At 39.4% G+C, this 15,034-nt stretch overlaps 1 protein-coding gene and 1 pseudogene across 1 annotated transcript; both read right to left on the bottom strand.

Annotated features, from left to right (window-relative positions):
• Nucleotides 1-2,900: 2,900 nt before the first annotated feature.
• Nucleotides 2,901-3,932, bottom strand: LOC110131614 (trace amine-associated receptor 7a-like). Its single transcript, XM_020884372.2, has one exon. It carries the CDS (start codon nt 3,930-3,932, stop codon nt 2,901-2,903), a length of 1,032 nt encoding a protein of 343 aa, XP_020740031.2.
• A 6,817-nt stretch (nt 3,933-10,749) lies between these two features.
• LOC110131613 (trace amine-associated receptor 6-like) lies at nt 10,750-11,790 on the bottom strand (annotated as a pseudogene).
• Between the last annotated feature and the right edge of the window lie 3,244 nt (nt 11,791-15,034).

Genomic DNA, 15,034 nt, shown 5'->3' with positions numbered 1-15,034 from the left:
TTCTGTTCATTTAACATGCTAGTAAGGTTATGCTCAAAATCCTTCAAGCTCAGCTTTAACAGTGAACCGAGAACATCTGGAAGTACAAACTGGGTTTAGAAAAGGCAGAAGAACCAGAGATCAAATTGCCAAAATTCACTGAATCACAGAGAAAGCAAGGAGATTCCAGAAAAATATCTACTTCTCCTTCATTGATTTCATGAAAGCCTTTGACTGTATGGTTCAACAAACTGTGGGAAATTATTCAAGAGATGGGAATACCATACCACCTTACCTGTCTCCTGAAAAACCTGTGTGCAGGACAAGAAGCAACAGTTAGAACCGGACATGGAACAAAGGACTGGTTCAAAATTGGGAAAGCAGAAAGACAAGGCTGTATATTGTTACTCGGCTTATTTAACTTATACTCAGAGTACATCTAAATGTACTGGCATGTGTAAATCTGGCATGTGAAATGCCAGAATGAATGAATTGCAAACTGGAATCAAGATTGCTGAGAAAAATGTCAATAACCTCAGATATGCAGATGATGCCACTCTAATGGCAGAAAGTAAAGAGGAACTACAGAGCCTATAGATGAGGGTGAAAGAGAAGAGGGAAAAGCTGGCTTACAACTCAACATTCAGGAAACTAAAATCATGGCGTCTGGTTCCATCACGTCATGGCAATTAGAATTTCTGGGGGCCTCCAAAATCACTGCTGACAGTAACTGCAGCCATGAAATTAGAAGACGCTTGCTCCTTGGAAGGAAAGCTATGATAAACCTAGACAGCATAATAAAAAGCAAAGACATCATTTTGCTGACAAAGGTTCATAGGGTCAAAGCTATGGTTTTCCAGTAGTCATGTATGGATGTGACAGTTGGACCATAAAGAAGGTTGAGCACCAAAGAACTGATGCTTCCCAATTGTGATGCTGGAGAAGAGTTCCTTGGACAGCAAGGAGATTAAACCAGTCAATCCTAAAGGAGATAAACCCTAAATATTCATTGGAAGGACTGATGTTAAAGCTGAAGCACCAATACTCTGGTCACTTGATGTGAAGTGAAAGTCACTCAGTCATGTCCGACTCTTTGCAACCTCATGGACTATAGAGTCGAGGAATTCTCTAGGCCAGAATACTGGAGTGGGTAGACTTTCCCTTCTCCAGGGGATCTTCCCAATCCAGGGATTGAACCCAGATCTCCCACACTGCAGGCAGATTCTTATCCAGCTGAGCCACACCTGATGGCAGGAGCCAATTCATTGGAAAAAACCCTGATGCTAGGAGAGATTAAGGGCAGGAGGAAAAGGGGGTGACAGAGACAGAGGGTGAATTTGAGCAAACTCTGGAAGATAGTGAAGGACAGGGAAGCCTGGTATGCTGCAGTCCATGGGGTTGCAACGAGTCAAACGTGACTTAGTGACTGAGCAACAACAAAGATTGTATTTTTGAAAGCAGTAAATCAAAATAAATTGATGATTTTCACTGTCAGAACTGAAGAGTTGAGGGTAAACTAATGCTAAGCAGTCTAGGGTGCCTTTAAATCATTTGTTTCATCTTTAGCTATCAAGTAAAGATGAGAGAGTTTCTCATAAGTACATTAATCAGAAATAATATACAATCTCATAAAAGGTTTACCAACTGAAAGCATTTGTTTAATAATAATCAGAAACGACATCCCTAATATATGATTGATTTACATTAAATGAGAAATTAGAGAAATAAACAAGGACATTTTGACATATATTCATCCCCGTCCCAATGATATGATGCTCTGATTTCTCAAACTTGATATCTGATTGCTAGAAAATAAAATTAGAAGAGAATCGAGCAATTTATTTTAAAAATTATTTAAAATACAGAAATATAGCATTCTCTCGTCTTAGTACCAAAAACAAGTCTCCACGTCTGAAAAGTTGACTGGCTTCTATACAATGTGAATTGCTTAACTTGTTCAGTTTCAAATTTGTGGGTTATATAAAATGCATTTCTCAGCCTCTGCCTGTCATCTTTTTATATCCTTCATTTCAGTTCTGTATTTTTTGGAACATATTTGTAATTTGGGCTTTCATGTATATTATTGAAAATCTTTATAAATAATCTCTGGAACAATGCAAAAGTGAACAAAACAGTAAGCTAATTTAACATAAAGTACAATAACAAATGACAATGTTAAAAACTTATGTGTGCTCTAAACATATGTTAACTGGTAAGATTTATAAAGTCGGCCAAAATTTTATGAGCAGACAATCACCAGGAAGTAGCCCACTCAACAAATGAATTCTATTTATAACATCAATTACGTTTCCCATAGTAAGTAACTGGACAGATATTATAGTCAATACATTTATCTCTGGGTTGATTTTACCCAACTCTGAGATTATATTTCTGGACTCACAAATCTGAACATCTGACAGGGCAGTCGCTACTTTGCCCTCCCTGAGCCAGAATATCTCTAAGTATTCCCAGCTACACTTACACTGTAATATTAATTTAAAAAACATTTCAAAGGAATAAAGAGAAGCCATAACCAGGGATTGAAGTATTGTAAAGTAACGGGAGGACTTTGAATAACAGAACATTGCAGTTTCTATCTATACATTCTTTTACATTTTCTCAAGAATGCTACAGGGAGGGGATTAATGACTAGAGACGTCCAGTGAAGTCCAGAGACAAGTAGCAGCCCAAGATGCCCAAATGCCATGTTTCTGGCTCCAAGGTCATGCTGTTTCCATAATAACCAGGTTTTTATGTTATATTGACCAAAGAATGATGAAACTGAATTTGTCTTCAGGTCATATTGGAAGCATAATTTATTCTTTTACTTTACAAGATCTTGCATGTATAGGATTAAGTTTTCTGCCCAATGGTGTGTTCACTGTGAATCTACTATCAATTCCTCCATCTAAAATGTGGGCTTACCCACAAAATAAATTTACTGTTGAGGAATTCTCTCTCAAGACTTTGCCTGTAACGACGAGGTTGATGGCTTTTCGAAACCAAGGATAAAAGAAAGCATAGATCAAGGGGTTCATAGCTGAGTTATAATAAGCAATCCAAACCAGTATTTCATAAACATACGTGGGAGTGATGAAACCTAGGAAGGCGTCAATGATGGAGTCCAGGAAGTAAGGCAGCCAGGAGATCAGAAACGCTAGCACTGCGACGCCCAGCGTTCTTGCAGCCTTCCTCTCCCTCCTGGCCACTCTGTCTTGGTAGCTGTCTGAGCATTGCCCAGTCTTATTGCTCAGACTCTCAATTTGTCTAGCCTGCTGTTTAGCAATGAGGAAAATCTTGGAGTACAGAACTATCATCACAAGGGAGGGGATGAAAAATAATAGAAAATCCACCAATACCCAACTCTGATTCACTGCAATTTGACAGCCTCCCACACAAGTGAGAGCACTTACTAGATCCTCCAGGCCAGCTGCATTTGCTCCTGTGCCAAAAAGAGAAAAAGAATAAATAATGGGAAAGAGCCAGGAGAAGGCAATACACATGCCAGAAACAGACACAGTGAACCTGGCTGGATAGACCAGGGGGTCAGTGACCGCAATGTACCTGTCCAGAGAGATAAAGCACAAGTGGTAGATGGAAGCGTAACAGAATGACCCATCAAAACAAGAGTGGAGTTGACAGTAACTCTCCCCAAAGTACCAGCAGCTCTCCACCGACCTCACTGTGCTGAAGGGCATCACAGTCACTCCCACCAAGAAGTCCACACAGGCCAGAGAGGCGATCAAGAAGTTGGTAGGAGAATGCAGCTGCTTGAAGTGGAGAACTGCAATCATCACCAGGAGATTTCCAAATACAGCCAGCACAGCTCCAAAGATGAACACGGTGTAGAGGATGAGGCGGGGACCCGGTGAGTAGGGGGTTTTCACACAGGATCCGTTCAGGTGCTCGTAGCAGAGCGGCACAGCCGCAGCAGAAGGAGACGCACTGCTCATGATTTTCTGATTTGATCCCTGGAAACCTGTCACCCTCTGTGGCCCAGGATGTCATTCCAGTTTTCAAAATGTCCTTAAAGAAAAGATAAATACAATGTCAGCAGTTGCCAGTGTATTCTGTCTTTAATTCCTTGTAAGTGCAAATCTTTATTTGCATGTTTAGAATGTGATTCATATCCTCATCTTGTAAAATAATCACTTTCAAATGAATAAGCAGTTAATTTTCAACATTACATAAAATGCTGTTAATTTAACTTAAAAAATCTTACCTAGTTTTTCATATCAAAGGAGAGGTTGTTTTCAAGAAGGTATTACATGATACGTGTTCGAATGCCACATTTTATTAGCATTATTTCCCTAATTTATCAGAACAATGATAATGCCCCAAACACTCTCTCCCCTCAGGAATATAACTGAATAATTTCAATTCCCAAAGCCCTTAAGACTGAATCCCCATAAGTTTAAGGTGCTTAGAAAGAAAAAATTAAATAACAATTATGTTTATGCTAAAATAAGTCTATGCCCTACTAATTTCCTACTAATGACATTTTAGCTTTGCATGGAACAGAATAGTGCCTATCCCTTAAAACCTTTGAGTGGAATTTGAAAGTCATATTATTTGCTATTATTAAATATTGCCCTTTCACTTTTGTTAGAACCATTTATGTATGATTTCTGTGTTGAATGTCACTAGAACTCTTTCAGATAAACTCTTTATCCCTACCAGCGTTGATTTGTGTTAAAGAAATTAAACGTGTGGGTCCAGCTGCTCAGTCCCTCCGTCGTGTCTGACTCTTCGTGACCACACGGGTTATAGCCCACCAGGCTCCTCTGTCCATGGAATTTTCCAGGCAAGAGTACTGGAGAGGATTGCCATTTCCTTCCCCAGGGGATCTTCCCAACACAGGGATCTAATATGTGTGTTTTATGTCTCCTGTATTGGCAGTCGGATTCTTTACCACAGCACACACTGGAAAGCTCAAAGAAGTTAAATAATCATATGTTAAATATTTGAATGATTCAGGTTTACCTTTAAAAATTCTGACTTGGGAAAGTGGGGCAGTTTGCCTCAGGGAACGAAGGAAGTGAAAGTACAAACAAAGCACTGTTTCTGCTCCTGTTGTTGTTGGAGTTGCAGTGAGAGCAGTATGAAAGATATTTAAAAAATTAAAATGTTGAAAGGACTTTTGGAATGTGGATATTCCTATGTTACACTCTGGATTTTACCACTGACAAATTTCCTTTTCCTCTCAGCAGTCTAGAACAGATCTCACCTTAGTTTTTTAAAAAGTGTTTTCTGGGGCTTCCCTGATCGCTCAGTGGTAAGAATCTCCGGAACAGTGCAGGAGACACAGGTTCGATCCCTGATCAGGAAAGATCCCAGAGGCCAAGGAGCAACTGAGTCCATGCACCGCAACGCTGAGCCTGAGCTCCAGAGCCCGGGAGCCGCAAACCGAGGCCACATGCTGCAGCTTCTGAAGCCCCTGCACCACGTGCTCGGCAAGGAGAAGCCACGGGGGGTAAGACTGCGCACTGCAGCTGGGGGAACAGCCTGCTCGCTGCAACCAGAGAAAAGCCTGCACCATAGCGAAGACCCAGCACAGCCCTAAACTGAACAAATACAATGACTTTTTCTGAGGAATGGCTTCTATGTTTAAAAATCAGCTTTTTCATACTGAGGCATAAAATAAATTTGAAAAGTTTACATTTTTAGCACGCATGGACTGATGACATGAGAAATGTATCCACCCTTATATTCACCACCACAACCAAGGTAGAAAGCAACACCCTAACAATTCTCTTCAGGCCCTTTTATAGTTAATCTCACCCCACATTTCCTTTCTCCTGTCCTGGGGAAAACGTGGATCTCCATTCTATGGCTAGAGATTAATTTTCAAGGCCTAAAAAAATCTTGTATGAAAAGAGTCACAAAGTTTGTCCTCTTTGGTGCCTGACTTATTTCACTCAGGTTGATGTCTGTGAGTCTCATCCATGTCTGAGTACATTTTCAGCTCATTCCTTGTTATTGCTAAATGTAATTCCATTGTCTGAATATACCACAATTATTTTATCCGTATTTTGCTGTTGTTCAGTTGCTCAGTCGTGTCTGACCAGTTAATAAATATTCAGACTGTTCAGCTTGGGGTTGTCATATTGCAAAGTGTAGGTTTAAATCTGCAAGAAAGTATATACTATCTTCTAAAGTAATTGGATCATTGTATACTCCCACCATCAAGCTACGAGTGTTCTGGTTTGCTCCAAATCTTTCTTTCCTCCTGGTGGATTGTCTATCGACTTAAAAGACTTTTGAATAAATCAAAGCTTATCCATTATACTTTATCTTACTTCTCCAACTCCATGTGAGAGGCCAACATGCGGACAAGTAATGACAACTCAATGTGGTGACGGTCGGACACAAGACAGTGCAGTGGGGGTCACCACAATGAAGCGGGGACTGTATCCACAGGCAATTTTACCAAGCAGGTGACTATAAAGATAGGTCGAGAGGATCGAGGAGATATGTAAGGTAAAAACAGACAGGGCTTTCCCAGGCAGAGAGAGGTGTGTGTTGAGGCTGGGAGATGGCGTCTGGACGCATCCGCAAGGCTGAGAGCATCCGCAAGGCTAAGAGCGGCGGTAGCGCGCAGGCGCAGTGTGGCGGCGGCGTGCGCTCCAGGAGCCCTGCGCACAACCTGACCTCACCCCCTAGTTTCCACGAGCTGTTTGGAATTCTGCAGAGGTCAGAGGGCAGGAGGGGCGAGGACATGTCACCCGTGGTGACAGATACAAATCTTCACTCCACCTGCTCAGGGATGCTAGATAGGATTTATTTTTCTGCAATACTCTTAAATCTACCTAGAGCCTCACATTGCACCAGGTACAAGAAAAATACCTCAGTAAATATGGGGGTTGTGACCTTTATCCCCACAGTGTCATCCATCTTCGGAGAGCTTGGTCTCACACTAGTATCTGTGGGTGTTCTTTGAGGTCTGTCTTCTGAGGAATGCATTTTTCTACCTCTACGGGGCAGACTTATAATCTTCACTGGTGGCTCTGTCCATGGAATTTTCCAGGCAAGAATACTGGAGTGGGTTGCCATTTCCTTCTTCAGGGGATCTTCCTGATCCAGGGATCGAACCCAGGTCTCCCACATTGCAGGCGGACGCTTTACAGAAGAATTCGCTTACCAATGCAAGGGATGTGGGGTGATCCCTGGGTCAGGAGGATTCCCTGGAGAAGGAAATGGTAACCCACGCCAGTATTTTTGCCTGGGACATCCCAGCTACTGTAGCCCGCCAGGCTCCTCTGTCCACCGGTCACAAAAGAAAAGACAAGACTCACAAGAGGCTAAACAACAAGGGGCAGGCTGGGCAACGTTCCCCCTTCCAGAGGGGAAATGCTCCTTCCACCCTCGCTGGGAGGTGAAGTCTCTCTGAAAATATGTGCATCTACTCAACACATTTACTGTGCCTGATTATCGCTTTTCAAGAAATGACCTGAAGAGCAGAAATAAAGCACAAGTGGAACGTTGAACCATGACTCTTGGTAGCTTCCATCGCTGTTAAAGAAAGCACGTAATTAATATAGACAAGAAGAGTTGGAACATCTTAATGATCTGCTGAAAGAAAACCGTAAAAATACTTAAAAATATTAAGATATAATTTCTTAGATACTTTATATAAGGTGCAGTTTCTAAAATATACTAATGTACCTATGTCATAGTTTCATTAGATAAGACAAAAATATACCAAAGATATATTCTCAAAAGAGATCCCCCCCCAAATAAAACAAGCAAGCACACAGATAAAGCTAATGATGCTTAGATAAAAATAATGGTGGTATTATTAATATCAATTTTAACCTATGTATTTTAATCACAAACATTAGAATGATAAAGCTAAATTACAAAGTAAATCCCCCTTCCCAAACACAGACACTGTGTGTTATACATAAAGTTACATTTTGTAAAAGTGTAATATGGGGACCTAGTCCATATATTGTTTTATAATCTAGGTCAGATTTTTTTGCTTCTGTTTTCTTTCGATTTTAGTGAAAAAAAAATATATTGTGGTTGTTTTACCACATGTTACAATGTTCCATGTCTTACCACATGTTACAAATGTTACAGGGCATTTGTTTTTTTTTTTTTCTTTTGCATTTGTTCTTTTTAATGGTTTTGTAATGTTCCATTTCAAAAGTAGAATATAATTGATTTAATTTGCACCATGTCAATCCTAGTTTATTTCAATCTATAATTGAGAGATATACAATGAATGTCCTTGTCATGTTTCCTTCCTTGCCTGACTCTATCTTCTTAGGCTTGCTTGGCAGAAATGGAAGAACAGAGTCAAGTGACATGTGATTTGAAATTTTACATAAATGTCTTAATTTTCCTCCAAGAGAAGAGATACTAAATTGTGTTTTTCCTATGTATATATGAGCATGCCCAACTCTCAGCAGTATGCTCAACTTCTCAGAATCTAATTAATCTGATATTAATGATCCTTTCAATGCTGTCCTTCCAATTTGAGATATGAAACTCTATTACATTTTAACTAACTTTTAAAATTATTTGTACATTGGACATTTTAATGTATTTATTAGCCACACCTCTGTAAAATTTCCTGTTTATTTGTTTAGTGGGACATTTGCCTCCATCTTTCTATTGTGTAAATTGCTTTTACATTTTTTAAATCTACTAATTCTTCATCATGCATGCTACCAATAGTTTTTCCAAGTTTGTCTGTTTTTCCTTAACATGGTGTTCTTTTTCTTTGACGTTTAAAAATTAAGTGCCTGAATCCATATGGATTTTCTGTCATGATTCTACCAATAAATTAAATATATACATATATGTTTTCTTCTGGTTTTTTAACATCTGGAAGAAATCAGTTCTGATTTTGTGAGATACATGAAGCAAGATCCTTAAGAATTTTTCAAAAAGTTTTATACAACAACATTTCTAAGTTATACATTTTTCCAATAACATAGATAATAGTGGTATTTTTTATCATGAACAGTGTATAAGCTCCAAATAGTACCTATAGAAGGAAAAACAACCAACAATTGCTCTCCATCATGAGCTGGAAGGTAAAACAACAAACTTCATGAAATGAGAAAAGGTTACATAAAGGGATGCAACTATGATAGAAACTGGGCTTCCATTTGGCTAGTGGTTATTCCTACATTTACAAAATATCTCCTAAAAATATAAAACATGAATCTCATCCTGAGTCTGAAATGACCGATGGATAGGTCTCAGAGACCTCTAGGAGCTCTAGAAGACTGGACCCCAGGAATCAATTTGCTCAAAATAATTGCAAACTGAGTCCCCACAGAACAACCTGACATTAACAGGGAACAGAGAAGGAAGAAGCATGAAAATGAAAAAAAAGTTAAGTGGTAAGAAAGGTAAAACAGGAACAGGCTTGAAAGAAGAAAATAACAACTGACAGAGCAGGATGGTGTAAAGATTTGAGGAAACTAGAAATTATGACCACTGTGTCGACCACTACTAAATAACATGGTTCTATCAAATGCTCAAAGGATGTTCACTTTTCAAAATATGTAAACGTATCAAAGTGAAGCTGCTAAGGTTGAGGTACCATGTCTCCTCCTCAACTGAATGATCATTTTCAAGTCTGTTATTTCATGCAATAATCACTACAGAAATTTCCAATATATCACCAGATCAACTTGAAATTTTTCAAATCATTGATATGAAATTTAGGCTTTAGAAGTTAGTTTTATAATTCATAAACTGTCTTTCAATATTGCCAGTTTAATAAGTTTTATTGCTCTCCCAAACCAATGGTAAATGAAGCATAAATCAAATGATTTAGGGCAATTTGCAATAACTGAACCAACAAAGTATCTCATAAGCATATGAAGTGTGATAAAACTTAAAGAAGAATCAGTGAATGAATCAGACACATCAAGTAATTATGAGACCAAAAGTGCTGCCTTGTGAAGCCCAGGGTTTTAACTGCTTTTCTCTGTCTCTTAGCCACTCTGATCTTGCAAGTCCCTGGTAACAAATTTATTTTCTAGTAATATTTTCCATCTTTAAAAAGACTAAAACAGAGTAAAGTCTATTTTCTAACCATAAGAATAATATTTCTGTACAGTAGCATCTTAACAAAGCCAGGTGTGAAAAATAATAGAAATTCTATCAATATCCAAAACAGATTTAAACAGGTTGAAAATCTCTTACTAAGCAGAGAGCGATTACTAATCCCTCCATCCCATCATCTCTGACATCTGTGTACATCTTGGCACCACTGTATGCCAGGGGCAGGATATAGAAGATGCTGAGGCCAATTCCTGACACAGACACCCTGCAGACTTAGACATAGTACTTTTAACTGCATCCAAAAAAATTCCCTGGGAAAATAACCAAAGCAAGAAAAGTAGCAAACTGGAGAAAGTTAATCACGGAGAAATTTTGATAAATTGGGAATGAGTAGATCAGTTTGTAAGGAAAAAAAGAAAGGAAACAAAAGGGAACAGACATGTTTACAGGTAACAAAGGGAAGAGTCAATGGAATAAGAGAGAAAAGGTGGGGAATGACTGCAGGGAATGGGAAATGGTGCATTCTACAGCAGCTAACAATAATGGGTTTAACATTTATTACTCAAATAAATATTTTTGGAGAAGCAAAAGGGAAATGTACATCCTAACCGACTGACACATTGATTTATCCAATTAAACTGGAAAAGCAATTTTTTTCCTCTGTAGTAACAATTTTACTTGATTTTTAAAAATTCATTCATTTGTAAAATATGATGATATCTTTAACTTCCTCAACCCAATGACTTACATTTGTTCAGAGAACAAATTCAGGCTTGCAGAACCGTTCTTGAAAACCCGACCACTCACAATAACTTTGATGGCTTTCCTAAACCAAGGGTAAAATAAAGCATAGATCAAAGGGTTCATGGCTGAGTTGTAATAAGTACACCAACAGCAAATCTCATAAATATAGGCCGGGGTTATGAAGCCCATAAAGGCGTCGATTAATGAGTCAATGCTGTATGGTAACCATGAAATCATGAATGCTATGACTGTGATACCCAGGGTTTTAGCTGCTTTTCTCTCTCTCTTGGCCACTCTGGATTTGTAACTGTCTGATGATGACTCTGTTTTGCTACCAGTATTTTCAATCTTTTTAGCCTGTTGTCTGGCCACAAGGAAAATATTACCATAGAGAATTAGCATCACAAAGATAGGTATAAAGAAGGATAGAAAATGTACCAACACCCAGTTTTGATTTATAACTATCTGACAGCCTCCTACACAGTTGAGGGCCCTAGACAATTCCTCAAGCCCATTCTCATGGGCACCTGTGTAGAACACGGCACCACTGTAAGTGATGGGCAGGATCCAGGAGATGCTGATGCAGACCCCTGACACAGACACCGTGAACTTGGTGGGATAGACCAGGGGGTCAGTCACAGCAATGTACCTGTCGATGGAGATGAAGGACAGGTGGAAGAGAGAAGAGTAACAAAATGCCACATCACAGCATGTGTGCAAAGCTCAGAAACTTTGCCCAAAGTACCAGCAGCTCTCCACGGACCTGACCATGCTGAAGGGCATCACAGTCACTCCCACTAGAAAGTCTGCACAGGCCAGAGAGGCGATGAGAAAATTGGTTGGTGAGTGCAGCTGCTTGAAATGCAGGATGGCAGTCATCACCAGGAGGTTTCCAAACACGGCCAGCACAGCCCCAAAGCCATATACCATGTAGAGAATCAGGCGGGACGCGGGTGAGTAGGGGGTTTTCACACAGGATCCATTCAGGTGCTCGTAGCAGAGCGGCACAGCTGTGGTGGGGGACGAGTTGCTCATGATCTGCCCTTTACACTCAAAGAATTCTGTCCTTCTTGATTTCCACGGAGTTTCTATGCTTCTGGGGGAATACATACAGTAGGATGCCTGAGGAAATTATCAGACATTAGTACTATTGTTTTTTCAATTTTCCTTTTTTATTATAAATCTTAAATAAGTTCAGTAACAGAATAAAATGCAAAAAATTTACACTGGGCAAAGTCACTGGGAGTGAATTTCAGCTAACTAAAGCTCAGATCCCTGAATTTGATAAAATTTCCTTTTGGTCCTAAATATCTTTAAAAAATTTTTACCTTCAGAGTTCCTCTTTGCAACAGGCACTGATATGGGAAGTAATTATAGCATCAACTCCTGTTAGGTTTATCTGCCTTACTGCCTAAAGCATACAGCCCTTCCAGATATATAAACGCCATCAATAGGAAAATCCCTAGATGGAATCCCTGTAGTGTAAGGTGTGAACTTGGAAGTTTATTTTCAGTAGTGAGTGTGCAGAAAGTTACTGTACAAACAAGCATTTTAATTAGGTCATTATGTTTCTTGAGCTCAAGATTTTTTTTCTTCTCACACTTGAACTTTTCCCCCATTTTTAGTCCTGCTGTGACCACCTTATTGGATTTTTGTTACAGAGATATAATAAGGTACAGACACTGCGAGTCGACACTTAGCTTCTCTCTCCCAATAAGAATCATTTTTTTACCTATGCATTGGCTGCTAACAAACAGGAAAGGTAGCATACAGTGTGAGCAACTTGAGATGGATGGATTACATTTCAGGAAAACATTAAAAAAAACCACCATGGTATTTAGACATGTCCACATTTCTGAACTACTATGACTGTCCGTGCTCTTAGAGAAACGATGTGTTCTCTTCTCTAGACATCATTGGAAGTGGGTCTGTAGCGTCTCCTCATCCATGTGAGCAGTCCGCACATTAAACCCTCCAAATGATTCACATTCGTTTCTGAATCCACGTGGTAGAACTTTCTGTCCTTTGTGCTAAAAAATGTCAACGAAGGAACAATGAACAGAAAACTGAAACACAGCAATACATTTCTTGGTAATTTCCCACCCTTGGAATGTCGGGACAGGGCAGAGCAAAAGATAGTATTACGCAGCCTTCTTCAAGGATTCCAGACTCTGGCCACTGTAGGGCCACTGACTTTGAAGATATATCTGGACTTGTTCTTTTGAATTGTGCTATAGGAATTATGATTAATTCATCCGGCCATTTGATTCCTAGTCACACACACAAAAAATACTCTTAATGATCTCTTAGATTCTTCCTAATGTATTCTGAGAGTTTGATTTTGTAAAATAATCAGTTACTTTAAGTCGACAAAGGTGTAGGCTAGGCTTTCTCAGCTTCAGCACTATTGACATTTGAGTTCTGATAAGTTTTGATGTGGCATCTGTCCTGTACATCAAAGGGCATCTAGCAGCATCCCTGCTACTAGATGCCAGTAAAATCCCCTTAATTATGAAAGCCAAAAATATCTCCAGACACTGAGAAGTGTCCTCTGAGGGGCAAATGTATCAGAGAAGGAATGAGTGAAATGAGCTCAGTTGAGTCTGACTCTTGGCAACCCCACGGACACCTCTGTCCATTCTAGGCTCCCCTGGCCATAGAATTCTCCAGGCCAGAACACTGGAGTGGGTAGCTGTTCCCTTCTCCAGGGGATCTTCCTTCCCAACCCTGGGATCGAACCCAGGTCTCCCGCATTGCAGACGGATTCTTTACTGTCTGAACCCAATATATTAGTGGATCTGCCTTACTTAGAACCATGATTCTAGGCAAAAAAAAGTATCACATGATCACAAGTGTTACAAGTATCACTTGTCATTTGGGGTACAGAAATAACTTTATCTCCCTCCATTATTTGAATTTATTAAGTAATTAATTCTTTAATCCAAGGCATAGTTATTGATTGCCAGGAGCTGGGTACAAAGGAATGAATGAAATAGACATGACCCCTTTCTTCATGAATCTTTCAGTCTTGAAAGGAGAACAAACCTTCAAGTAAGCAGATAAGTGGATGTATGAATAAAAATTGGGGGAAGTATTACAATGGCGAAAGGCTGTATTGTGTGAGAGAGTAGTAGCTGGCTAGACAGGCAGGTGCAGACACGAAGTTCCTGCCAACAGAATAAACCCAAAATGCTGCTGCAACTTTGTAGACTTTTAATGTAATATATGGGCTTCCTTGGTGGCTCAGTGGTAAAGAGTCGGCCTGCTAATGCAGGAGATGCGGGTTCTGTCCCCGGGATAGGAAGATTCCCCTGTGAAAGAAATGGCAACCCGCTCCAGTGTTCTTGCCTGAGAAATCCCTTAGACAGTGGAGCCTGGTGGGCTACAGTGCATGGGGTTGTAAAAGTGTCAGACACGACTGAACAACTAAAAACAACAATAGCAAATAGAATATATACTCAGAGAAAGGAAATAGGAAATGAATGGAACTATAGTTGGGGTTTTCAGACTTATTTTAGCATAGAGAAACTTAATGAGAAAGAAATATTACACCAGAAGTATAGAAAGAGGGAAAGAGGGAGAGATAGAAGTCTAGCTGTGGTCTAGAAGCCGGATGGGGTGGGAGACCTGAAGCTTTTTCTGTGTAAAACCTGGACTGACCCCTAGATCTCTGTAAAGTGAGGAGTTAGATTCCTCCTAAAGTAAACACACTTTTCTTTTATGAAATTATTGCAAAGTATATATGATTGTTCTTGCTGCTTTTTGTGGTGTCCTTGGTTGGCAAAGTTAACACTCAGAAATAATCTGTCGGTTCCTTGAATTTTTCACCATTCTTATTATTTCTGAACCCCACGTTTCTAAGAACCACCATCCTGATAAATTAGTCTTTTTAATAGTAAAAGTGGTATTTTATAAAGTTACAGACATAGAAAACAACTTATGGTTACTAGGGTATAAGTGGTGGAGGGATAAACTGGAAGACAGGTTGACATACACACAATTTCTGTATATAAAATGAACTTCCACAATATTGTAAAGTAATTAGCCTCCAATTAATAAAAATAATTGGGGAAAAAATAAAAAAATTAAAATGAATACATAAAAAAAAAGTAAAAAGCAAAAAAAAAAAAGGACTTCCCAGATGGCTCAGTGGTAAAGAATCTGCCTGCCAATGTGCCTGAACAACAAAATGGGCAGTGAGTATATTACGCTTAAATTTTCTTGTCCTGAGTTGAAACATAAATTGCATTCCAGCAGTAGCTTGCAAACCAAGATTATATAGGAA

This window comes from Odocoileus virginianus, chromosome 34 (genome assembly GCF_023699985.2).
Source record: "Odocoileus virginianus isolate 20LAN1187 ecotype Illinois chromosome 34, Ovbor_1.2, whole genome shotgun sequence".
NCBI lineage: Eukaryota > Metazoa > Chordata > Mammalia > Artiodactyla > Cervidae > Odocoileus > Odocoileus virginianus.
The sequence above is the reverse complement of the archived record's forward strand: the minus strand, read 5'-3'. Positions and strand labels throughout refer to the sequence as shown.